Below are 27,307 nucleotides of genomic sequence, written 5' to 3' on the forward strand. Positions count from 1 at the left end.
GCTAGCCTTAAGAGGGACTTCCACAAATGCCAGTCTGGCCAGTTCACTGCTCCTCTCTTCACAAAGGCTAGAGATGCTTAGCAACAGTTGACTTCACCCTTTCTTTTACAGGAAAATATTAATAATAGCAAATCTGATAGGAAACCCTTGTCTTCCCAACACTAAACATGTAAGTTTCTACTTCTGAGTCCATCTGTGTTGTTGGATCTAGTCAATTGAGACTTGCCATCCATTCCTTTCAGAATCTAAAAAGTTAAAATTTTATTTCCCAGACTCAGCAGCAGTTGGAATCCCAGGTATAGGTAGGTTCTGCCAGTAGGTAAGATTTGGAAGCCATTGGCCTGCTGATGTTAGCCGATTTTTGCTGGTAAGAAAGGTCATACAAATGTGAGGTGCTGCAGCCAGCAGTACACTACGGCCTGTCTGCAGCTTCCTGAGTGTTCAGAAGCATCTGTGAGATGGGGGCCGCCAAACTCAGCGTTCTGGTGCCTGGGAACCAGTGTCTAGTCCCAAATCTGGATCCATGGACACGGTGTGGTGATGTGTTTGCTTTTTCAAGTCTTAGAAATCACATTTATTTTTCTTAATGTTTACTTCTATGCATTTATCTGGCTGTGCTGGGTCTCCATGGCTGCGTGGGCTTTCTCTAGTTGCGGCAAGCAGGGGCTACTCTTTGTTGAGGTGCACGAGCTTCTCACTGAGGCGGCTTCTCTGGTTGGGAGCCCAGGCTCCAGGGCTCGCTGGCTTCCCTAGTTGCGGCTTCTGTGCTCTACGGAACAGCCGTGGCACACGAGCTTAGTTGCCCTGAGGCTTGGAGGTCATGCTTATTTTTACCTTTTACCCCATGACAACAAAAAGTACACAGTGGAGAAGTGAATAGTTACATAAATTAATCAAAGGCCTAAAAGACAATGCAATAGAGAAGATGAAAATGAATGAACAAATAGTTTTTTTTTTTTAATCAATGTAAACCCCAGAGGGAATTAACGGCAAATGATCCACAAGAGAAATTGGAAAAATCCGTTAGATGCAGGCTACACATGAAGCCTCCAGTTATGAGGATAAAGTCAGGATCTGGAAACATGTTTGTTATACCTGCATTTCAACTCACTGTTTGGGGAGCGAGTGGTTGCATGTATTAAAAAAAATCACAGTAACTGTATTTGTAATCACTCATTCACTCACTTTTTAAGACAAGTGGTTTTATAATTCACAAAGCAGTTACCCGAAACTTGCAAAAGACGAGCCTCTTGGAGCCATGAGGACACCACCAGCCTCTCCTTTCCAGGTGACCCCACCACGGTGACTGGGCCCAGGCACCCTGTTCATTAGTCTCAGGTTAACCATTCTTACATTCAGAAGAAAACGACTTATCTTTCCCCAAAGGTGCTCCAAGGAGGCTGGAGGGCTCAGCCCCAGAGTCTGCTCAATTGACGCTGGGAGCCTGAAAAGGAAGCTCAGGTGTGAAAACTAATTCTGGCAGAAAATGAAAAAAATCTGGAAGCCCCCACCAGCTTGACCAAGGAGCTACAATTGAGCCCCACATGGAACACCAAGTTTGAAGCTGCTCTGTATTCCAAAGGACTCCAAGGTAAAAGGAAGAAAAAAAAATTAAGATCAAGTTTGTGGGAGGGAGGGGGAATTTACAGTTAAAAAAGGACACCTGAAGACTCACTGCATCCTGGGCAAACCTCAGATGTTAGGCAGAAGCCACCTCCTAAGTTCCCATGTTGTGAGACCGTGGATCAGAAAGAGGCAGAGCTCAGGCAGGGAGGGGGCCAGCGGGTGCAGAGGCTTCCCGGGGTGAGACTGTTCTACAGTCCACTGAGTGCCCGTGGACCCACGCACGGGAAACAGGTGGACCACCTCATGGTCAAGGACACCTGCCAGAGAGGCATCCAAAGGAAAGACACCTCCTGCGTGTCCGGGGAGGGTCAGGTGAACCCAGATTTCCTACACTACTGCTGACAGCCTCCTCGGGGGAGGGAGGTGTAAACCTCACCAGGCGGGCCCATCTGCCTCTACCCACAGGCTCGGCCACAGCAGATAGGTGCTCCTGGGCCATACTTATCGTGGTGGGCCCGAGGTAGGATCCTCTCCACCCTCAACCCGACTCCTGTTTGTGGATAGAAAACCAAAATTAAACCCTCTAATGCTTCCCTGGTGGCTCAGATGGTAAAGAATCTGCCTGCAGTGCAGGAGACCTGGGTTTGATTCCTGGGTCGGGAACATCCCCTGGAGGAGGGCATGGCAACCCACTCCAGTGTTCTTGCCTGGAGAATCCCATGGACACAGGTGCCTGGTGGGCTACAGTCCAACAAACTGCCTGAATCCTAAAAGGACTATAGGCCTGAACTCACTGAGGGCTCAGGAACCACAGACCCCCCAGCCGCAGCCCAGAGCAGCACTGGCAGAGCCCACAGGCATCCCAGGGTCATCCATCGGTCCCACCAGCGACTCAGCCTCAATGCCCAGCTCTGCCCCACAATGGGCGTTTTCTCTCCCCTGAAAATCTGAACATTTACTGAATGTTGTTTTATCCTTGGATTACATCTTACTCTATTTTCCTAGGTTTGCATTGCAAGTTACAAAAAAACACCACTTCTGCAAAAGCAGGTGTTCATGCTACAGACTTGGGTTTTTAACTCTCACCTGCTGTATCCTGCGTACATGGGCAAAACTTGGGGCTCACTGTCCCACTAATGACCACCAACCTGCCGAAGTCAGCAGGCCTTCCAGCCTGCCATTCCCTTAGTGTACAGAGACCCCAGCCCCTCCCCAGCCCCACCACCTCCTGCCCTACTGGCCAAGGGCTGACTTGGGTGGAACCAACACAGTGCCAAGCACAGTCATGTCTTGCCCCTGGGAACCCGCATCGAGAAGGCAGAAATCCCACCCAAGTGAAGCCAGCATACCAACAAGGGTGCCTCTCAGAGCCTCTTGAAGGGCACCAACAGGGGAGCCTAAGAGGGTGACTTCCCAACAGTGGGCACAACCGTCCCCGGGACTGAATGCTCCCAGGGAGACAGCAGATGTGCAGAGTCACCACTCGAGGGAAGTCTGAGCACTCTGCCTCTCTGTTTAGAGCCACCAGGGGCACTCACAGAGCCCTTCCAGATTTGGTCTTAAATGTGTAAACGCTGCCAATTCCCAAAAATAGCTCTGAGGTGAAAGAACCCAATGGACAGTAATGAAGGGAGTGCCAACAAGCAAGTATAACCTGTGTTCATTTTTCTCATTGAGTTCAAGAGTTTTTAAAAATCAAATGGTGCTAACTGAACAAGAATCTTCAAAGATTGACAAGTCTCAGGATAAGTGGTGGCTCTGACAGTAAAGAATCTGCCTGCAATGCTGGAGACTGAGATTCCATCCCTGGGTTGGGAAGATCCTCAGGAGAAGGGAATGCATACCCACCCCAGTGTTCTTACCTGCATGGTTCCATGGACAGAGGAGCCTGGTGGGCTGCAGTTCATGGGGCCACAGAGTTGGACACCACTGAGTGACTTTCACTCTTTCACAGGATAAGCTTGTCAACAGCGAGAACTAGCAGCCTGCAGTTAGGGTCACAGTGTTCCCTCGGGGATGTGCCTCTTGGCAAAGCCAGGGCAGTTCTCACCACACAGCCCTCAGGGGAGGAGTCTTTCTGAGACACCAGAGCCCATCACCTCCATGAGGAGACCAGGACTCGGCGGGCAGCTCCCCACAAGTGCTTGGAAAGTGTCACTCACTCAGTCGTGTCCAACTCTTTGTGGCCCTGTGGACTGTAGCCCACCAGACTCCTCTGTCCATAGGATTCTCCAGGCAAGAATACTGGAGTGGGTTGCCATTTCCTTCTCCAGGGGATCTTCCCAATCCAGGGATCCAAGCTGGGTCTCCTGCACTGCAGATGGATTCTTTACCATCTGAGCTACTACAGAAGCCCACAAGTGCTCAGACTTGTTCCTAATTCAGGTTCTGGGGCTTCTGAGAAAGGGGGTCATGGGGCAGGTATGCCAAGAGAGCCTTGGGGCGTCATGGGGGGCTGGCCCTGGGGGATGGGGTGAGTCCTGGACCCCAAGCATCAGTGCCCAGCTGTGGCACTGACACAGAAATACCTGTTACTGCCCCATGGCACCCACCAGTGTTTTCCTTGCAGCTGGGAAGAAGTGGGCACGGGGCAGAGGGTGCAGCAGCCGCCAGCATCCAGTGCATTTTGCTGGAATGACCTCCAGGGCCCCTCGAAGCTAACCAATTAATCTGCACATGTGCAGAGAACATTTGTAGTTTATTCAAAACTGCAAGAGTGCCAATGTGAAAACAATTTTCCACACAGTGTCTATGCTCCTTTTGCTTGGAACATTTCTGAGCTTCATCCTAAGAACCATCATCACTCATAGCCCAAGAATCTAAAGTGGCTGAGTTGACCTTAAAGTGCCTGGTCAAAATCCCAAGGGCAAGGATGACTTTAACATCCATAGGCCAGGGTCACGTTCATAAGAACGTCATGAGTCTTAGGGAGCAGACCTGTCATGGCAATCTGATCGCAGGTTGGAAAAGAATTTCCAGACACAGAGCATTTTTGAAGGGAGTGAGTTTATTAAGAGCAAGGAGCAAAGATAAGGAAGGTGCTGTCAGCACAGTGCCCCGACCTCCCGACAGTCCAGGGAGAGCCAAGGGGACACAAATATATGAGACCAGGGATCAATTTCTGGTTTGGGAAGATCCCCTGGAGAAGGAAATGGCAACCCACTCCAGTGTTCTTGCCTGGGAAATGCCATGGACAGAGGAGCCTGGTGGGCTAGAGTCCATAGGGACGCAAGAGTCAGACAGGGCTGAGAAAGTGAACAACACAGCAACAGGGGCGAGCGCTGAGTTGGGCTGTTTTGCCTAATGTGGAGTCAGGAAGCCTGCTGGTGGTGTTCCGGGGGCTTCCGGCAATGGTTACGAAGGGGCTCAGTCAGTTCTGGAGATGACCTTGTTTCTGGGTTCTGCTTCTGAGCCTTGGTTCAAGGCCTCCCACCCGTGGTCTTGGGATAAACGCCACAAGACCCAGTCTGCTTTGTCTCTTCATGAAATAAAGTCATCTCAAATTACCTGCATCTAACACACTTCCTCTGGCAGCCCACATGGCCCTCTCTTGATCTGATCCTCCAGAGAAACCACCGGAGTGAAAGGCACCCACGTGAACCAGTGCACACATGCATACACTACTGTCTGCAGTATGCAAGGCCATGGGGCTCGAGGCCCCACCTTCCTCACCTAAGCTGCTCTGATACAGCTCCAGAACCTTCCTCGACCATGTCCCCGAGGACTCCAACCCCTGACTGACCCACGAGCACCACAGTAGAAACCCAGTGGCCCCGCACATCTCATGCAGGCCCAATCTCACAGATGCCCCACAGGTGATGCCTGCCAGACATGCAAGTGAAGTTAAAGGGCCACCGCTGGGATGCAGCTCTTTGTCTTTCCTAAGGAGATCATTTTGTTAGTTGCTAAGTCCAATTCTTTGTGACCCCATGGACTGTAGCCCACCAGGCTCCTCTGTCCATGGGATGTTCCTGGCAAGAATACTGGAGTGAGTTGCCATTGCGTCCTCCAGGGGATCTTCCACATCCAGGGATTGAAGCAGTATCTCCTGCATTGGCAGATGGCTTTTTTTACCACTCAGCCACCTGGGAAGGCCATAAAGGATGGGGAAGGGGATGGAATTGTGTATCATTTCTTACAATTGCATGTGAACCTACAATTATTTCAAAATGAAAAAATTGGGACTTCCTTGGCAGTCAGTTCAGTGGTCAAGATGACATTCTTCCAATGCAGGGTGGGGGGAGGGCTGAATCCCTAACTAGGGAACTAGGATCCCACATGCCCCATAGTACAGCCAAAAAATATTTAAAATTTTAAAAAATCAAAATAAAAGGTTTAATTAAAGAGAAAGCCCTGAGATTTCTACTTCTGCAGGAAACTGACCTTCAAAGATGGAAATCAGGGCATTAAATTTGAAGGTAATTCAGATCTAGTCTATTTCATTCAGGGGAAAAAATAGTACAATAAGTACTGTTGCCTAGAGGAAAGTGTCTACTGAAGATGAAGCTTTGGTGGATGGAGCAGTTGCTGTTCAGTTCAGTTCAGTCGCTCAGTCGTGTCCAACTCTTTGCCACCCCATTGATTGCAGCATGCCAGGCTTCCCTGTCCATCATCAACTCTGGGAGCTTGCTCTAAATCATGGCCATTGAGTCAGTGATGCCATCCAACCATCTCATCCTCTGTCATCCTCTTCTCCTCCTGCCCTCAATCTATCCCAGCATCAGGGTCTTTTCCAAAGAGTCAGTTCTTCTCATCAGATGGCCAAAGTATTGGAGTTTCAGCTTCAATATCACTCCTTCCAATGAATATTCAGGACTGATCTCCTTTAGGATGGACTGGTTGGATCTCCTTGCAGTCCAAGGGACTCTCAAGAGTCTTCTCCAACACCATAGTTCAAAAGCATCAATTTTTCAGTGCTCAGCTTTCTTTATAGTCCAACTCTCACATCCATACATGACTACTGGAAAAACCATAGCTTTGACTAGACAGACCTTTGTCACCAAAGTAATGTCTCTGCTTTTTAACATGCTGTCTCGGTTGATCACAGCTTTTCTTCCAAGGTGTAAGCATCTTTTAATTTCTTGGTTGCAGTCACCATCTGCAGTGATTTTGGAGCCCAAGAAAATGAAGTCTGTCACTTCCCATTGTTTCCCAATTTATTTGCCATGAAGTCATGGGAGTGGATGCCATGATCTTAGTTTTTTTAATGTTGAGTTTTAAGCCAGCTTTTTCACTCTCCTCTTTCACTTTCATCAAGATTCTCTTTAGTTGCAGTTGCTGTAACTGACCATTATGATGGGAGTGAGGGCTATAAGAACTGTGGGGTGAACTGTGAATTATTATAACTGTGATAATTACACTGAAGATGTTCAAAAAAGAAATAGGATTTAAAATTCCAAGACAGAGCCAGAGAACTAGGCCATTCCTGACTATTCTACGTTTTCTTATCTCTTATAGCCACAGGGCTTGTGTAGTCAAAAATTCAACAGAAGTGATCAGGGGGTTGCTAAACTGTAATATAATTGTGATATAATTGCACCTGGCCAGATACATTGAATGGGAACAAGGTGCACTTAGGAATTGAAATGGGGATGTTTGGGTGGATGCAGATGACTGAGTTCCCCTGATTCCTGAAATCCAAAATTCAAGGAAACGCCCTTACCAGCAGAGGCAGCCCCTCCCCCCAAGGCATGAGGCCAAACTGCTTTCCCTGGAGGACATGTAACAGCCTCATGTGAAAATGAGAGTCCTCAGTGTCCAACTCTTTGAGACCCTGTGGACTATACAGTCCATGGACTTCTCCAGGCCAGAATACTGGAGTGGGTAGCCTTTCCCTTCTTCAAGAGATCTTCCCGACCCAGGGATGGAACCAAGGTCTCCCACATTGCAGGCAGATTCTTTACCAGCTGAGCCACAAGGGAAGCCCAAGAATACTGCAGCAGGTAGATTATCCCTTTTCCAGTGGATCTTCCCAAACCAGGAATTGAACCAGGTTCTCCTGCATTGCAGGTGGATTCTTTAACAGCTGAGCTATCAGGGAAACCCAATTAGGAAGTTATTTTGTTGTGTTCCACACAGTCAGAGGCTTTAGTGTGGTTAGTGAAGCAGATGTTCCTCTGAAACTTGTTTGTTTTGTTCATGATCCAACAAGTGTTGACAATTTGATCTCTGGTTCCTCTGCCTGTAAAACCTCCTCTGTAAAACCCAGCTTGTACATCTGAAGTTCCGGGTTCATGTACTGCTAAAGCCTAGCTTGAAGGATTTTGAACATAACTTTGCCAGCATGTGAAATGACATGAATGGACTTGAATCTGGGCAAACTCCAGGAGTTAGTGGAGGGCAGAGGAACCTGATGTGCTACAGTCCATAGCGTCGCAAAATGTTGGACATAAGTTAGCAACTGAACAACAAGCAGCAAGGAAGTTGTTTTGCAAGGAGATGCTAGTTCCTCTCAGAGACCACTCACTCCACCATCCTTCTTTTGTCTCCAGATCTATACAGAGAGTCTAATTCCAAAATGCCCAGTCTGATCTTGGAGGTGGCTTACACACAACAAGGAAAGGAAAGGAAGGAAGGAGGAAGAGGAAGAGACAGAGAGCAGTCCTAACTAATAAATGAGCTGAAACCGGGGAATATGGGTGTAACTGGATTCTAAAGGTGCTAGGTCCAGGAGGAAGGGAGCTTACATTAGACTTGGCAGAATGTATCAATATATAAATGCATGTTACAGAGATTTGGGTGTTTTAGTGATTCAGCTGAGAACAGTTCTAACAGCACAGTTGGTTGAATAAAATCTGGACTCACTAGTGGTCTTCATTAAACAAGACTGAGATGCCAGAAACTCTTTAGAGTAATAGAGAAGAAGAAATCCAGAAACCTGGGATGGGTGGTTGGGATAGGGTAGGAGTAAGTCCACAGGCATTGGTTGAATGAGTGAAGGACTGACTTGCCTGGTTTCTCACTACGGGCTAGTGCTCTGCTGTGTTACTAACCAGCTTCCTCACCCTGAGCTTCTCCCCTCCAGAACCCCCTCCCCTCAGAGTGATGGCACAGGGCCCTTCACCATCTCCAGAGCTTCCAGCCTAAAACTCACCCACCCCCTACCCTAAAGTCTTCCCAACGCTCAGGCACTATTTACACGTGGGCTGCCTTGAATTTTCTGAATAAGTAGAATTTTTTTATTTGGTTGACCAGCCTGAGGATATAAACCTGAAACATTGTAGATAAACTGACAAATGTCTATTTATACAATTTAGTTTATCATGTTGACTACAAACATTTTACAATCATGAATTATATAACAGTATTTTAATTTATAAATGCTCCTTTTATGTTTTCTCTGCTCACTTGTCATGTAATGGTTTTCTTTACTCTTCACAGACATCCTCGGCACACACCCTTGACGTACACTTGTAAACTCCTTTTTGTTTTGGAAATTCTCTGGGACTCCCTTGGTAGTCCAGTGGTAAAGCATCTACCTGCCAAAGCAGGTGACCCCAGTTAAGTCCCTGGTCCAAGAAGATTCCGCATACTTCAGGGCAACTAAGCTCATGCACGCTCACAGCTAACAAGCCCTGTGCTCTGCAACAAGAGAAGCCACTGCCACGAGAAGCCTGAACACCACAAGTAAAGAGTAGCCGCCCCCAACTCACGGCAACTAGAGAAAGCCCACCTGCGGCCACAAAGGCTCAGTGAGCCAGAAATAATACATTTTAAAAACTTGTTAAAAGAAAAGAAAACTTTGTAAAGAAAACAGAGTAGTGAAAACAGTGAAATATTTTCTGTACATCTATCACCCAGATTCTATAGTTAACTTTTGCTAAATGTACTTAAGATACCCTTCTTCCCCCCACCCCACCCCTTCCCCACCAGGGATCAAACCCATGCGCCCTGCAGTGCAAGTGAAACTGATTACCTTAGATTGGGACTTGAACTAATATCAGTTCAGTCCAGTCACTCAGTCATGTCCGGCTCTTTGCAACTGCAACACTCACATGGCTGGGACCAGAACTCAGCCAAAGTCCAGTTTGGGACTCTAACCCATGTGACTGGGACTTGAACCCAGCTAAAACCCACAGTACCTGGTTTCAGGACCTAAAGAAGCTTGATGTCATTGCAGAAAGAATTCAGTGAAAGACAAGGTGACAGATAATAAGGGATTTATTTAGAGAGGAACACACACTGTAGAGAGAGTGTGGGCCATCACAGGGGGTGAATCTGACAGCCCGAGATGTGGTGTGGTTGGTAATTTCATAGGCTTAATGATGGAGGGTTAAGAGCTTACGAAGTGAAAGTGAAAGTCGTTCAGTCCTGTCCGACTCTTTGTGATCCCATGGACTATACGGTCCAAGGAATTCTCCAGGCCAGAATACTGGAGTGGATAGCCTTTCCCTTCTCTAGGGGATCTTCCCAACCCAGGGATCAAACCCAGGTCTCCCGCATTGCAGGCAGATTCTTTATCAGCTGAGCCACAAGGGAAGCCCATAGGCTAATAAGTGGGAGGATTATTCCAACTACTTTGGGGAAGGGGTGGAGATTTCCAGGAGTTGGGCCACCACCCACTTTGATGGTGCCTTGGAACTGTCATGGTTCCTTTGGGTGTGCCATCTAACTTGCTGGCTGAGGATCAAGGTCTAATCAAAGTCAACAAGTCTGCCATCTTGGGCCCATTTGATTCTCATCAGTTTATGTTGTATCCTTGGGCTATGTCATTCTCTCAAAAGCTGTGTCCTCTCCCTTTCCTCTTGTTTCAGAAGTATAGAGTCTTAACCACTGGATGGCCAAGAAAATCCTTTCACTTACTCACTTTTTTAAAAGATTTGCTGAAGTGTTTTAAAGCAAATCCTAGATATCAAGTCATTCCATCTTTATATATTTCAGTGTGCAATTATTTTAAAAAGATCTTATGTTTATACAATGCCCTGATCATGCCTAACAAAATGTTCTTTGGAATCATTTAATATCCAACCAGAATCAAAATTTCCCTTATTGTCTTGAAATATCTTTTTATTATTTTTTCCAACCAGGATTTATACAAGGTCGTCTTTCACTGCAGTAACAATTGGGTGGGGTGTTTGGGGGGGAGTTGCTTTGTCAGCTACAAATTGGCACTTACCAAGAGCATTGCCAACTGAACAACAAAGGCATTTGCCATCTGCCTCTATGTTGACCTTCAACAATCCCTGAGGGAGTTCAGGCACTCTGTGCTCCAGGGAATCTGGTGGAACAGGTCTTTAGATGGTTGGATGTTTTTAGGAACAGATTTTATGACCTCAATCCTTGCATCTCCTCATTCCTAGAGAAGCACTAAATCCCTTCATGGTGACATCAGATTCTCATGGCTAACAAAAACCTTTTGTAAAATGAGTGCCTAATGGTATTGAACTCCCCCTTCAACAAAACCTTATATACCGACCTTCCCTGACAGCCGCTTTGCAGCAGTCTCTCAGAGCTATCTGAGGTGCTGCCTCCCAGGCTGCAGTTCTCTTTTTGCCCCAAATAAAACTTAACTCACAACTCTCAAGTTGTGTACCTTTTTTAGTCAACAGTTTTGGCTTTTGAGTCACTTTTGTTCCAAAGTAATCTTTTCTCCTTGTCTCATTTTTTTGGTTTTTCTTTTATCTTTTTGTTTGTTTGTTTGTTTCATTGCCATTTCATTGCTTTATTGCAGAAATAGGGTCACTTGTCCTATAGAATGACCCACATTCTGGGTTTTTCTATTTCCTTCCTTATGCTGTCTTGTAATTAGCTCCTTTGTCCGGTTCCCTGTAAAATAGCTATAGATGCCTAAGTAGATTCAGATCCAATTTTTTTTTTTTTTTTTTTGGTAAGAAGGCTTCCTAATTGCTGTTGAGTGTTTTGTGTGTTGTTGTGTATGTTCAGCTGTGTCTGACTCTTTTGAGACCCCATGACCTGTAGCCCATCAGGCTTCTCTATCCATGAAATTTTCCAGGCAAGAATACTGGAGTGGGTTGTCACGCCCTCCTCCAGAGCTTTTTCCTGATCCTTTAGTGATGATAAAATGGGTGGTTTGGGTGGTTTGAGTGGCAGCGGCCTGATTCTTTCTTTGGAAAGTTTCTCATCAACCTTCCGTAGTACTTTCTTCCTTTGAAGATGCTTGTCTGAGTCAATAACTTCATTAGAGGTTGTAAAATGATGCATTTCTGATCCTATTATTCTTTCCACATTTATTAGCTGAAATTCTGTAAACAAGAGCTTTCCCTCAGCCAGGGCCACATGATTTTCTAGAAAAACAGTTCATCAGGGAAGATAGGAAAGCACTCATTTTTTAAAAGATAACAGCTCTATTGAGATTATAAACATATCATACATTCCACCATCTTGAAGTGTAAAATTCACTGGTTATTAGTATATTAACAGTTGCACAGCCAACACTGCTATCTAAATTCATAACATTTTCCTCACTCTGCCAAACCCCATTTCTTCCTTCCCCCAACTTCTGACAACCACTAATCTACTTTTGGTCTTCACAGCTTTGCCTATTCTGGACATTATATAAAATTATAAAATGGAATGAAACAACATGTAGTCTTTAATGACTGGCTTCTTTCACTTAGATTTTAAGCTTCATCCACATTGTAACATGTATCAGTACTTCACTCTTTTTTACAGTGAAATAGTATCCTGCTGTATGAATATACAACATTTGGTTTATCTGTTCAACAGCTGATGGACATTGGAGTCCTTTCACTCTGTGCTCAGTGACTCAGTCGTGTCCAGCTCTTTGCGACCCTGTGGACTGTAGCCCGCCAGGCTCCTCGGTCCATGGGATTCTCCAGGCAAGAGTACTGGAGTGGGTAGCCTTTCCCTTCTCCAGGGGATCTTCCCAACCCAGGGATTGAACCCAGGTCTCCCGCATGGCAGGCGGATTCTTTACCAGCTGAGCCACAAGCGAAGCTGTTGTGAATAATGTTGCCATGAACATTTGTGTACAGGTTTTGTGCGGACGTGTTTTCACTCGGGTATACATATTGAGCCAAATTGCTTGGTCTTATGATAACTTTGTTAAGCACTATGTCCTTTATATTTTGATTCATCATACTGGAACATGAGCTCCATATTACAGGATTTTTTGTGGGTCTTTTTGAAAACTTGTTTCTTTCTGGCTGTGCTGGGTTACCTTTGGGCTGCTCTTCACGGCAGTGCTGGGACGTCTCACTGTGGCGGTGTCTCTGTGGAGCCTGGGCTCCAGGGTGCGCCAGCTTCAAGAATCTCAGCGCCAGGGCTCAGGAGCAAAGTGCTGTGGCTCGCGGTCTTAGTTGCTCTGCCACACGTGGGATCGTCCCGGATCAGGGATCAAACCCACGTCGTCTGCATTTGCAGGCGGACTCTTTACCCCGAGCCACCAGGGAAGCCTATGATGACTCGATCGTTAACATTTTGAGAAACTGCCAAATTATTTTCCAAGATGACAGCACCATTTTTAAAAACTGAATTACGATTGATTTACAGTGTTTCAGTGGTTCAATTATACATACATACATATTATTTTTAAGATTACTTTCTATCATAGATTGTTACAAAACATTGAACATAGTCCCCTGTGCTATACAGGAGGTCCTCACTGTTAATATATTTTATATATAGTAGTGTGTATCTGTTAATCCAAATTCCTAATTTACTCGCCCCAAAGTGACTGAAACACTTAACAATCCCACTAGTAATCTAAGAGGGTTCCAAATTCTCCAGACCCTCACTTGCACTGTCTTCCTGATATTCATTTCCTTTGAATTATCAGAGAAATGAGGTGTCCCAGTTACCTCCACTAGCGTCCAATGAGAATCTTCCCCACTAACTTTTTAAAAATACTTTTTAATTTTTAAATAATTTTAGGCTTATTGAAAAGCTTCAGAGTTAATGCAGAGAGTCCGTGTACAGTCCACACCCAGTTTCCCCACTGTTCACATCTTACATGACCATGGAATATTTGTTAAAACCAAGGAAACAACATTGGTACGTGACTACTCACCAAATTCCAGGCTTTATTTGGATTTCCCAAGTTTTCCTGCCAATAACCTTTCTCTTTTCCAGGATCCAGCCCAGGATTCCACATGGCATGTAGTCATCACGTCTCCTTCAGCCTCCTCTGGTCTGTGGTATTTTCTCAGTCTTTCCTTGTTTTTCACGATCTTGACACTGTGAGGAGTACTAAATGGGTATTTTGCAGAATGTCCTTCAGTTTGGATCTTTCCAGTGTTTTTCTGACAATTAGATCAGGGTTATGGGTTTTGAGGAGGGATGCTTTACAGCTTCTGGGCTTCCTGGTGTCTCAGGGGTAAAGAATCTGCCTGCCAACGCAGAAGACATGGCTGGATCCCTGGGTCAGGAAGACCCCCTGGAGAAGGAAATGGGAACCCACTCTAGTATTCGTTCCTAGAAAATTCCACGGACAGAGGAGCCTTGCAGGCTACAGTCCATGGGTCACAAAGGAGTTGGACATGCCCCGGCAGCGAAACAGCAGCAAAGCTGTACAGCTGAAGCTGACACAAGGCTGTAAATAAACTAGACCAAACTAGTTTATAAAACAAATACAGGGACTTCCCTGGTGGTCCAGTGGCTAAGACTCCATGCTCCGAGTGCAGGGGACCCAGGTTCAATCCCTGGTCAGGGAACTAGATCCCACATGCCACAACTAAAGAGTTTGTATGCCGCAAGTAAAGACCTGGTGCAAATAAATAAATAAATATTTCAAACAAACAAACAAAAAAAAAAAACAAATACAAACTAGTTTATAAACTAGTTTGTAAAATAAACTAGTCTAAACAAACCAACTCTAAACAATACAGCAATCACTTATACAAACCCTAAACAATACAACAATTTCTACACTAAGCTTCATATCACCAAACAAAGAAACAAACAAACCAACCCTAAACAACACAACAACTGGTTATACAAATCCTAAACAACACAACAATTGCTTACACTAAGCCTCACATCACCAAACAAACAAACAAACAAACCCTAAACAATACAACAATCGCTTACACTAAGCCTCACATCACCAAACAAACAAATCAACCCTAGACGACACAGCAATCGCTTACACTAAGCCTCACATCACCAAACAAACCAACCAACCCTAGACGATACAGCAATCGCTTATACAAACCCTAAACAATACAACAATCGCTTACACTAAGCCTCACATCACCAAAGGAAGATTTAGCTTCATTAGCGTTTTGGCTCTTCCAGAAGTGGAATCTTAAACCAGTCAATCAGGAATCACCTGATTGGCACTAGTTAGGTGCCTGATGAACCCTTGCTGTCTCCAAAGGGAAAGTAGCCTTGCGATAACCAACCCACTTTCCTGCCTAGTGTAACTTCCAATTCTGCTCCTTTCTGCCTTTGTACAACTACTCAGAGTTCCTTCCTATCTTCTAGATTGGATGCTACCTGATTGAAGTCGATTTTTATTCAAATAGACTCTTAAAATGTTCAACACGTCCCAGTTTGTCTTCTAACGCCATCAATGGCAGACTGCGTCTCTCACTTTGTTTCACTCTGGCCTTGTCCCATTGTCACATCTCTCTAGCCCAGCTTGGAAAACGGTCCCATTTTAAGGACCAGTGTGATTAGGGTGTATTCACTTAGATAATCCACTCAATATCCCTACATCAAAGTCCATACCTCTGTAAATACGTGCGTGCCAAGTAGCTTCAGTCGTGTCTGACTCTTTTCGGCCCTACAGACCGTGGCCCACCAGGCTCCTCTGTTCATGGGATTCTCCAGGCAAGAATCCTGGAGTGAACTGCCATGCCTTCTTCCAGGGGATCTTCCTGATGCATGGATTGAACCCAGATCTGTTAAGGAAATGCATGTTTGGTCTTCCTACTGGGTCCTGGCACAGAGCTCCTACCAGCCTTGGAATTTCCCAGTTGAGAAGAGAGGAAAGGGTGGCTTTTGTTGTCATAATGAGGTGACTATTAGAAAGGCCCTACATCCACCTGATGTGAAGAGCCAACTCACTTGAGAAGTCCCTGATGCTGGGAAAGATTGAAGGCAAAAGGAGAAGGGGGCAGCAGAGGATGAGATGGTTAGATAGCCTCACCAAATCCAGGGACGTGAATTTGAGCAAACTCTGGGAAATAGCAGAGGACAGAGGAGCCTGGTGTGCTGCAATCCATGGGGTCTCAGAGAGTCGGACACTGAACAAGAACAACAGCACCTAAGCAGGGAAGCCGGAGAACCAAGCGCTGGATTAGAGGGTTGGAAGCGTCAGTCCCACCCACCCACTGACCAACCTTCAGAGAGTGAGAGGGACTGGAGATTCGTGGCCAACAATGGCCAATGGTTTAATCAATCATGATTATGCACTGAAACCTCCATCAAAACCCTAAAGAACAGGGTATTGAGAGCTTCTGGGTTGGTGAACTCGTGGAGATTGGGGAAGAGTGGCATTCTCAGAGGTCGTGGAAGCTCCTTGCCCTTCCCACACAGCTTGCCTGTGCATCTCTTCCATCTGGCTCTTCCTGAGTTACAGTCCTTTAAATGTATATACATTTATTTATTTATTCAGGCTGCCCAGGTCTTAGTGGCAGTATGTGGGATCTTTGATCTTCATTGAGATATACAGGATTTTCAGTTGGGGCATGTGGGATCTTTCATCTTCCCTGCAACATGCAGGAACTTAAGTTGTGGCATTCGAATGCTTAGTTGTGGCATGGGGGATCTATGTTCCCTGACCAGGGATTGAACCTAGGCCCCCTGTGTTGGGAGTGTGGAGTCTTAGCCACTGGACCACAGGAGAGTCCCCTGAGTTATATCCTTCTATAAGAAACTGGCAATCTGATAAGCAAAACATTTCTCTGAGTTCTCTGATCTGCTCTAGCAAACTAATTGAATCCAAGGAGGGTGTTTTGGGACCCTCCCATCTGTAGGTCAGAAACCCATCTGACAACCAGGACTTGTGATTGGTGTCTGTGCCAGGGTCAGTCTTGTAGGACTGACCTCTTAATCTGTAAAATCTGAAGCAATCTCCAGGTAGGTAATGTCAAAAAAATGTTAACTGCTTGGTAATGTGGAAAAAAGCAATCATCAGAATTGGTGTCAGAATGGGAATACCCTTAATCACACCTGCAAAAGTTTCTTTTGCTGTGTAAGGTAGCATTTTCACAGGTTCCGGGGATTAGGGCATGGGCTTCTTTGGGGTAGCATCTTCTACCATACATATTTATTTATAGTAGTACTACAACAAAGAATGTCACCTGCCTTGTCAGTAAACAAACAATGCTGCAACCAACAAGCCAGCCACCACTGCAACCACCCCAACTGTGCACCCTGACGGGATTCAGGAGGGAGAAAAACAGGATAGTTAAGGTGCATGTTAAAGGAATAATTTCAATAAACCCAAACTTGTGCATCTTCCCATACATAAAAAAGCACTAAATTCACTAATGTGACATGTCTGATTTTCTTTAACTAACAGTAATCTTTTTCTTTTCTTTTTTTTATTTTTTGGCCACACTGCACAGCATGTAGGATCTTCATTCCCTGACCCAGGATAGAACCTGAGCCCCCTGCATTGGAAGCTGGCAGTCTTAACCTCTAGACCACCAGGGAAATCCCTGACAGTAATCTTTTGATGTTTCAACTACCTGGTTTATTTTGTTTTGGTTTGTTTATTTTTTTTTTTAACTCCTATATATCCTGGCTCTACACTTACCTCTTTTGATCAGGTTTTCTCTTGGACTTAAGTCCTCAGTAAATCCACTGAAAAAACATAACTCTGAACTTTAGGCTGTACTTTTTTTTTTCAGTAGACAAATATTTCTCTTTTTCAGTAAAAGAAAAAATTGACTTAAAATTTGATTGACCTAAAAGATGCTGTAGATAGAATACATCCTCCAAAAATTGATATTTTGAAACCTAGAAAAGGCAGATGAACCAGAGAGCAAATCACCAACATCTGCTGGATCATCAAAAAAGTGAGAGAGTTCCAGAAAAACATCTACTTCTACTTTATTAACTACGCCAAAGCCTTCGACTGTGTGGATCACAATAAACTGTGGAAAATTCTGAAAGAGATGGAAATACCAGACCACCCGACCTGCCTCCTGAGAAATCTGTATGCAGGTCAAGAAGCAACAGTTAGAACTGCACATGGAACAACAGACTGGTTCCAAATCGGGAAACGTCAAGTACGTCAAGGCTGTATATTGTCACCCTGCTTATTTAACTTATATGCAGAAGTACATCATGAGAAATGCTGGACTGGAGGAAGCACAAGCTGGAATCAAGATTGCCGGGAGAAATATCAATAACCTCAGATATGCAGATGACATCACCCTTATGGCAGAAAGCAAAGAAGAACTAAAGAGCCTCTTGATGAAAGTGAAAGAGGAGAGTGAAAAAGTTGGCTTAAAACTCAACATTCAGAAAACTAAGATCATGGCATCCAGTCCCATCACTTCATGGCAAATAGATGGGGAAACAATGGGAACAGTGACAGACTTTATTTTTAGGGGCTCCAAAATCACCGCAGATGGTGATTGCAGCCATGAAATTAAAAGATGCTTACTCCTTGGAAGAAAAGTTATAACCAAACTACACAGCATATTAAAAAACAGAGACATTACTTTGTCAACAAAGGTCCATCTAGTCAAGGCTATGGTTTTTCCAGTAGTCATGTATGGATGTGAGAGTTGGACTATAAAGAAAGTTAAGCACTGAAGAATTGATGCTTTTGAACTGTGGTGTTGGAGAAGACTCCTGAGAGTCGCTTGGACAGCAAGATCCAAACAGTTCATCCTAAAGGACATCAGTCCTGAATATTCATTGGAAGGACTGATGTTGAAGCTGAAACTCCAATAGTTTAGACACCTGATGTGAAGAGCTGACTCATTGGAAAAGACCCTGATGCTGGGAAAGATTGAAGGTGGGAGGAGAAGGGGACAACAGAGGATGAGATGATTGGATGGGATCACTGACTCGATGGACATGAGTTTGCTCAAGCTGTGGGAGTTGGTGATGGACAGGGAAGCCTGGCGTACTGCAGTCCATGGGGTCACAAAGAGTCAGACACGACTGACTGAACTGAACTGAACTGAAGAGGTGGGCTCTTCGGGGAGGGGTAATTAGGTCATGAGGGTAGATCCCTTATGATGAGGTTAATGCCCTTATAAAAAGAGATCCCAGAGACCTCTCTTGCACTTTCTGTGAGGTGAAGACACAGCTAAAAGATAGCTATTTATGAACCAGTAGGCAGGTCCTCGCCAAACACCAGAATCGACAAGCACCTTGATCTTGGACTTCCCACCATCCAGAACTGTGAGTAATCAAAGATTTGTGGTTTAATTCCCCTAATCTATCGCCGCTCAAACAGAGTATGACAAGGACATGTTGTCAGTAATATTCCTTATAGTTCTTTGTCGCTGTTCAGTCGCTGAGTCATGTCTGACTCCCTGTGGCCCATGCACTGCATGATCCCCACTCCTCTGTCCTCCACGGTCTCCCGGAGTTTGCTCAAATTCATGTCCATCGAGTCAGGGGCACTATCTACCCATCTCACCCTCTGCCACCCCCTTCTCTTAGGTGAGACCAAAAATAATAAATAAAACAGCTAAAAACTGGGAATGCAGCCAGGCAATGGCTGAGGTTCGGGAAACTGAGGCCTGGAAGAGACAGTTCCCAGGCTGGTCCCAAGGGAGGAAGCCGCTGAGCTTGGAAGAAACAGTGTATGTTTGGTAGAAGGCCTGCCTCCCAGCCACCCGACTGCAATCCTGTTGACATAAACCCGTTGATCAAAGCAATCCCCCAACTGCTCCAGGCCAGTTCCTGTGGCTCCTGGTGGAATTCACTCAGCAGATCCGGATCTGGTAAATATAAAAGGTCTGGTCCTTGGGTGCGGACCCGCATTCTGGACACGGCTGCTGAAAACGGCTTCCTCTGCCAGTGCCGAGCCAGGCGCCAAGGCAGCAGTCACGTTCCCCTCAGAAGACCCCAGAGAGCCGAGCGCCCACCCCGGGGGCCTTGAGATGAACCTGGAGACCAGCTCAGGTGAGAGGTGACAGAGGGGACCTCAGCCCTGCAGCTGAGAGGGACTGGGGAGGCCGTGGAGTGGGGAGGGCAAGAAGGGAAAGACAGCCTCCCTCCGGGGCTGCCAAGATTCTCAAGCCACAGAAGTGCTTCATTTACAGTTGACCCTTTAACAACTTGGGGGCTGGGACGCTGATCCTCCAAGCAGTGTAAAATCAGGCTATAACTGCAATCATCCCTTTGTACCTGAGCATCCACATCCACAGATTCAACCTACTATGGATTGTGCAGGAATGGGTATTTATTGAAAACAAATCCACATATTAAGTGGATCCACAGTTCAAACTGGCATTGTTCAAGGATCAGCCACATTTCCTGCGTTAACTAACTTAGCAAAAGAGAAGCTTCCTTCTGAGCCTGGGTCGTGGTGACGAGCACGTAGTCAAGAGGATGGTTTTGTTTATCATTTGGGCAACTTGAAATGTTCTTTTTGAAGAGCAAAGGCTTTGGATTCAGAGAGACCTGCTCTGGCACTTGCTTCATTGATAAATCCCTGGGTTGATTCATTGATAAGCCCTTGGGTTGGCTCATGGCTGCTCCCTGTTTGGTGGGGAAAGACACAGCAAGGATCCCCGAGGCAGAGAGGACAGGTAGATAAGAGTATGGTGGGGGAGGACGGGAGCACAGCAGTGTTTCCTGAGGCCACTAACACCTGCACACTGAGCCTCAGTTCCCTCACATGTAAAAGGAGGTCGGGCTTTCCTCGTACCGCTCACCGCAGTGTGGTCCATGGGCCAGCAACATCGGCATTCCCTGGGAGCTTCTCAGAAATGCAGACCGTCAGGCCCCAGCCCAGACCTGCTGCACCAGAAAGTGAAGTGAAAGTGTTAGTCGCTCAGTCATGTCTGACTCTTTGCGAGCCATATACTGTAGCCCGCCAGGCCCCTCTGTCCATGGGATTCTCCAGGCCAGAATACTGGAGTGGATAGCCATTCCCTTCTCCAGGTGATCTTCCCAATCCAAGGACTGAACCCAGGTCTCCCGCATCACAGGCAGATTCTTTACCATGGAGCCACCAGAGAATCTGCATGCTAACAAATTGCCCAGGCAGCTTGTAGGCATGGTGGGGCTGAGAGGCTCTGATGTGGTGGACTCTGTGCTCCCAGAAGGCAGAGGGCTGATGGGGGTGGGGAGGAGAGAGGTTTATATTCAGGCCTCCCCAGTGCTGAAATTCATGCTCTTAAGCCCCACCGTCTTCCCATTTTTGCGTGTCAACTAACCCACAGTTAGAGCTTCCCAGGTAGCGCTAGTGGTAAAGAACCCACCTGCCAATGCAGGAGACGTAAGAGATGTGGGTTGGATCCCTGGGTTGGGAAGATCGCCTGGAGGAGGGAAAGGCTACCCACTCCAGTATTCTTGCCTGGAGAATCCCCAAGGACAGAGGAGCCTGGTGGGTTACCGTCCACAGAGTCTCAAAGAGTCAGATACAACTAAAGCAATTTAGCACGCACAACATACAGTTAAATCCCTGTTGAGGGAACTCTACTTAGTATTCTGTGATAACAGGACTTCCCTGGTCCAGTGGCTAAGACCTCGTGCTCTCAATGCAGGGGGCTTGGGTTCGATCGCTGGTTGGGTAACTACATCCCATACGTCTTAACTAAAAGATCCCACATGACACAAAGGTAAAAAATCCAGCATTCTGCACCTCAGACCCTGTGCAGCCAAATAAATAAGTAAATACATATTTTTTACAAAATTCTGTAATAACAGATACGGGAAAAGAATCTAAAAAAGACTGGATATATGTCTGATATATATATATATATAACTGGATCGCTGTGCTGTTCTCCTGAAACTAACACAGCATGGCCGACCAACTTCTATTGTTCTTTGGTTGATAAGACTTTTACGACCCCGTGGATGGACTGCAGCCCGCCAGGCTCCTCTGTCCATGGGATTCTCCAGGCAAGAATACTGGAGTGGGATGCCATTTCCTTCTCCAGGGGATCTTCCCAACCCAGGGATCCAACCCCTGTCTCCTGCATGGCAAGCGGATTCTTTACCGAGCCACCAGGGAAGCCCAAATCAACTATATCCCAATATAAAATAAACATTAAATTAACACAAAAACTCCCGGTTGAGTGAACGAACACGCGAATCACTGGGCCGCCCCGCGCTGCGCCAGCACAAACCTTCGGCCTTCTCCTCCCTTCCAGGCGGAAGGCCGGCGCGCCAGCAGAAGGCCATCCCCAGAGCTCACCTGACCTTCGTCATCGACTGTGCGCGAGGGAAGCAGATCTCCCTGGCAGCACCCCCGGGGCCACCCCGCACCCCCAGTCCCAACCCGGGACCTGCCGTCCCTCCGATGAAGACCTACATCTTGTTATGCGGGGAACAGCAGTCCCCCAACCTGACTCGGGAGGCTCCGCTAGGTGGGGGGGGCCTTGCGCAGGCCAGGGGGCCCTGCCCAGGCCCCCCCTGCAGAGGGACTACGGCCCAAGCTGCCCCCCCAGCCAGCCCAGGAGGCCTTGCGGAGGCTCCCGAAGCCAAGGGGAGCCCCGTGAAGGCCGTGTCCTCGCGGTCCTCCGCGTGGGGAACAGTCATCGGCTCCCTCAAGGCCCTCTCCTCCTGCGTCTGCGCGCAGGCGGATTGACTGCAGGAGCCGGGCCGTGGGCGGGGAGGCTCGGGGATCCGTGCAAGATTCCCCAGGTCCACGCCCGCCTCCCCAGCCGAGCAGAAGGCTTTTCTACCTGAGCCAGAGAAGGAGAGTTAGATCCGAAAGGACACCTGAAACCGCCCCAAGCATCCTACTTCTTCCTTCCTCTCCATCTTCGCCAGCCTTTCAGCGGCAGCAGGATAAGGCACCGCCAGGTAGAATGAGGCTGACTCACACAGCATATTCTAACGCAGCATCTCCCAATTCCCAGCCCTGCAAAGCAGCTTTCTTGGAGTTTGTATTCTTGAGGGTGGGGGAGAAAGGTTAAACAACCCAATAAAGACTATTTGAACAGTATAATGAGTGCTGTATAGAAACTGAGCAAGGTGGTGGGATGGAAGATGGTGGAACAAAGAGGTGGGGTTTTTGTTTTGTTTTTTTTTTTAATGGTTGCTCCTCTTGACATGCAGGGTTTTCTCCAGTGGCTCAGCGGCAAAGAATCTGCCTGCAATGAGACACAGATTCGATCCCGGGTTGGGAAGATGCCCTGGAGGAGGGCATGGCAACCCACTCCAGTATTCTTGACTGGAGAACCCCATGGACAGAGGAGCCTGGTGGGCTACAGTCCACAGGATTGCAAAGAGGCGGACACCACTGAAGCAATTTAGCATGCATTGCATGGCATGCAGGATCTTGGTTCCCCAACCAGGGATCGAACCTGTGCCCCCTGCAATGGGAGTGCAGAGTCCTAACCACTGGATTCATAGGGAATTCCTGGCAAGAGGTTTTTTTGATATTTTGGTTGGGAAAGGCCTCTCTGAGTGGGGAACAAAGCATGATCTAAAAGATGATCTAAAAGTATGATCTCTTGATGAAAGTGAAAGAGGAAAGTGAAAAAGTTGGCTTAAAACTCAACATTCAGAAAACTAAGATCATGGCATCTGGTCTCATCACTTCATGGCAAATAGATGGGGAAACAGTGGAAACAGTGACTGACTTTACTTTTTTGGGCTCCAAAATCACTGCAGATGGTGATTGCAGCCATGAAATTAAAAGATGCTTACTCCTTGGAAGGAAAGTTGTGACCAACCTATACAACATATTAAAAAACAGAGACATTACTTTATCAACAAAGGTCCATCTTGTCAAAGCTATGGTTTTTCCAGTAGTCATACATGGATGTGAGAGTTGGACTATAAAGAAAGCCAAGGGCCAAAGAATTGATGCTTTTGAACTATGGTGTTGGAGAAGACTTTTGAGAGTCCCTTGGACTGCAAGGAGATCCAACCAGTCCATCCTAAAGGAAATCAGTCCTGAATATTCATTGGAAGAACTGATGTTGAAGCTGAAACTCCAATACTTTGGCCACCTGATGCGAAGAGCTGACTCATTGGAAAAGACCCTGATGCTGGGGAAGATTGAGGGCAGGAGGAGAAGGGGAAGACAGAGGATGAAATGGTTGGATGGCATCACTGACTCAATGGACATGGGTTTGAGTGGACTCCGAGAGTTGATGATGGACAGGGAGGCCTGGTGTGCTGCGGTTCATGGGGTCGCACAGAGTCGAACATGACTGAGCAACTGAACTGAACTGAAAAGATGAGAAGGAGCCGGCACTGGGAACTATCCTCCCCAGGATCACCTGGTTGGTTTCTCATCCAGAGTAGGAGTCAGAAGCTCCCAGCACAATGGGCAGGGGTGGTACAGTGACTGCAGTCACCTTAGCTCACCGTGCAAGGGTGTGGGTCCCCAGGGATCACCGGGAGGGCATGGGACTCAGGATGGGAGATTTAAGGACCCAGACGGGGTGAGAAATAAGGGGAACTGGCTTCTCAGGATGGGGTGGAAGTACTCAGAAAGGGAAGGGTTAGATGAAAATGAGATATTACTTATTGAGCATCCACTGCATACCAGGCTTATACTGCCCCTAGGGACACAGAAAATAGGTGGGGGAACTTTGTCCCTTTTCCCCAGGGCAATCCTGGTCCTCAGCAGGAAGTGGAAGTTGCTCTGAGGGAAGATGAAGGTCTAAGAGATGCTGATGAAGAGGGTCTCAAGGCTCTTGGATTAAAATTGTTGAATATTCATTTATTCACTAATGTCTTAGTAGGTTCCTACGAACACTGGTGGGTTTCCCAGGTGGCACTTGTGGTACAGAACCTGACTGCCAATGCGGGAGACATATGAGACACAGTTTTGATCCCTGGGTCCGGAAAATCTCCTGGAGGAGGGCATGGTAACCCACTCCAGCATTCTTGCCTAGAGAATCTCGTGGACAGAGAAGGTTGGTGGGTCACAGTCAATAGAGTTGCAAAGAGTCAGACATGACTGAGCAACTTAGCATGCACACACAAACACTGGTGGCTAACATGTATTGACCATTTGCTCTGTGCCAGGGAAATGCCTGTTCAGAGAAGCGCCTTTCTTTTTTTTTTTTTTTTTTTTAATCCATTTCACATATTAGAGAACCATGGCACAGAGAAGCTGAGGAGTGCACTCAAGGCCCATAGACATGTGAAGTTGGGCTTAGAACCCAAACCAGCCCTACAGCAGATGGCCTCTCCTCCCGGTAGTGTCTCTTCTAAACAGAGGGGATCTAGAGAGAGCAGACCCTGTCCTCAAGGAGCTCATAGCCAAGTAGGGGAGGTGAGAAAGAAGACGACTGCTGATTGTCGTAACTTCTGGTAAGTGCAGCAATAAGGGCACACAGAATGAGATTGGAGCTGGAGGAGGGTGCCCAGGCCACTCAGGAGAGGAGATCAGGAGGGCTTCATGCAGGAAGTAGCATCTAAACTAAAATCTGACCAGTTGAGTGAGTCATACCAAGGCGAGGGGCAAGAGTGGGGAGTGCTCCAGGGAGAAGGGCCAGTCTGGCTGGAGTATTTGTTCATTCATTCACCAAGTATTTGTTGGGCGCCCACTGTGTGCTAGGCTCTGGGCTAGACCCTGGGACGAACAGTGACAGACAGACAAGGCTTTGCCATCAAGGAGCTTGTCCTCCAGCTGGGGGAGAGAATGCATGTACACACTCCAAACAGAGGCCGGAGAAGTGACAGGGACCATCTCACGGGAGGCCTTGCAGGCCTCTGAGATGGGGACTACTGACCCGCCTTATAAAAAAAGATGCCTTAGCTCTTGTGCTGGGAGAGGAAGGCAGGGGAGGAAGCTGCATCTTAATCCAGGCAAAGGCAGTAATGACCTGTCCTAGAGAGGTGGTGAGAGAGGAGTCTGGACTGTTGACATCCCCTCCTCTGTCCGCCCCTTGCTGAGAATCACTGAACTAGCAGAGCCCAGAGGCAGGGCTGGGAGTCTGGGACCCGGCAGGAAGAGGGTAGGGCTGCAGGCCTGGCTTCCTGCCAGCAGGTGTCGCCCCAGCACCAGACTGGGCAGCCCCGCCTTCCAGGCTGGGAGAGGGCCAAGCTCTCAGAAGCCAGGCTTTTACCCTAATCAGTGTCCCTTTCCTCTCGCATAGTCACTGTTGATGGTTTTATATACACCACATGCCACTTCAGTTCCTCTCACACTGGACCCGTGAAGACACTGAGGCACAGAGAGATGAAATGACTTACCCAAGGTCACCAAGGCCAATCCGCAGACAGTGTGACTGTGCAGTTACAGCGTCATGAGCCTGTACTGTGCTGTAGGTGCTCTGCTCCTGTTTGCTGAAGGAGTGAGTGAACAGTCCCCAGGGATCATTCCCCAAGGAACAGTCCCCAGGGTCTGGCCGTGTGCGGGGGTGTCTGAGGGTTGAACAAGTGACTGAGGCCCTCACTGAGCTGGGCACACAGGTGGAGGAGAACACCTCACCTCTTCCCCACAGTCCTGTGGGGGCCGCCCCATTGTACAGATAAGGAGACTGAGGCCCGACTGGGTGGAGTGACTGGCCCAAGGTCATGCAGACAGCGAGTGGCAGAGCCAGGGCTGAAGTGGAGACGGCACGTCCTCAGAGTTTTATCTACCCATCATAGCACAGAAACTTACTGAAAAGCTGTTGAGAGGATGAACCAACAAAGAAGAAAGACCTTCCTGAAGCAGCAAGTAGAAGTGTGAATCGGTGAGTGTGTCTCCAGGTCGGCAGCCACGCCTATCAGGACTGTGTCCCCAGTGCCCTAAAAGTGCCTGGTGCATGATACGTGCTCAAGAACTGTGTGGGAAGAAAGGGAGGAAGAAGCAGAAGGAAGGGAGGGAAGCAAGGAGGGAGAGGCAGGTTTGCGGTCTGCTCTCTCCCCTCTGGCTCCCTGGGGCCAGCGGCCCGGCTTCATGCCCCTCAGGAAGGCTCCCCAGGGCCCCCATCCTGCCAGCAGCCCCCAGACCCCCAGGGAAAGCTGCCCCTGGGTCCAGGCGCTGGAAGGCCCCAGAGCTCAGGACAGGTCTGGGGCTGCTCGGGGTGAGCCCAGGCCCGCTGTGCTGACTATAAACAGCACCATCCCGCTGCCCAGAGGCTCCTGCCTGGGACCCCAGCCTGGCAGACTCCAGCCTCCCTGCTCCTCAGGACGCTCTCCCGTGTGAGGGCAGAGTCAGGGGGTGGAAGCTTGGGTTTCCTCATTCAGAAAACAAACACAGAGATTCTAACAGGAGCTTAGCATTTCCCGAGCTTACACTAAACACCATCTGGCTCTGGCTGTCACAGCGGGCCTGGGAGGGTGATACCTGATCTTTGTTTGTGGAAGAATAAACCAAGGCTTCCAGGTGCTTCTCTTGCCCACCTCCCCCACCCCCAGGGCCCAGACAGGTCTTCCAGGAGGGCCTTGGAGAACTGACCACTTTATTATTAGTAGTATTAATTTTTTTTTTGGTTGCACCGGGTCTGTGTTGCTGTGCTCGGGCTTTCTAGCTGCGTGAGCGAGGGCCACTCCTTGCAGTGCTGGGGCTTCTCATTTTGGCAGCTCCTCTTGTCACAGAGCATGGGTTCCAGGCTCAGGAGGTGCAGCGAGAGACCTCTAGAGCTCAGATTCAGTGGTTGTGGTGCACAGGCTGCAGTTGTCCGTGGCATGTGGAATCTTCTGGGACCAGGGATTGAACCAGTGTCCCCAGTGCTGGCAGGTGGATTCTCATCCACTGTACCACCAGCAAGTCCCAGGAACC

The 27,307-nt window shown here is 47.6% G+C and overlaps 1 protein-coding gene across 1 annotated transcript; it reads left to right on the plus strand.

The window, feature by feature from the left end:
* The first annotated feature begins 1,869 nt into the window (after positions 1 to 1,869).
* Positions 1,870 to 22,532, plus strand: SRARP (steroid receptor associated and regulated protein). Its single transcript, XM_065928881.1, has 4 exons — positions 1,870 to 1,933; positions 2,032 to 2,086; positions 19,355 to 19,584; positions 21,783 to 22,532. The coding sequence occupies exons 1-4, from the start codon at positions 1,870 to 1,872 to the stop codon at positions 22,217 to 22,219; spliced, it is 786 nt and encodes a 261-aa protein (XP_065784953.1). The 3' UTR covers positions 22,220 to 22,532.
* The last annotated feature ends 4,775 nt before the right edge of the window (positions 22,533 to 27,307 follow it).

The sequence above is a fragment of the Muntiacus reevesi genome, chromosome 3 (assembly GCF_963930625.1).
Source record: "Muntiacus reevesi chromosome 3, mMunRee1.1, whole genome shotgun sequence".
NCBI lineage: Eukaryota > Metazoa > Chordata > Mammalia > Artiodactyla > Cervidae > Muntiacus > Muntiacus reevesi.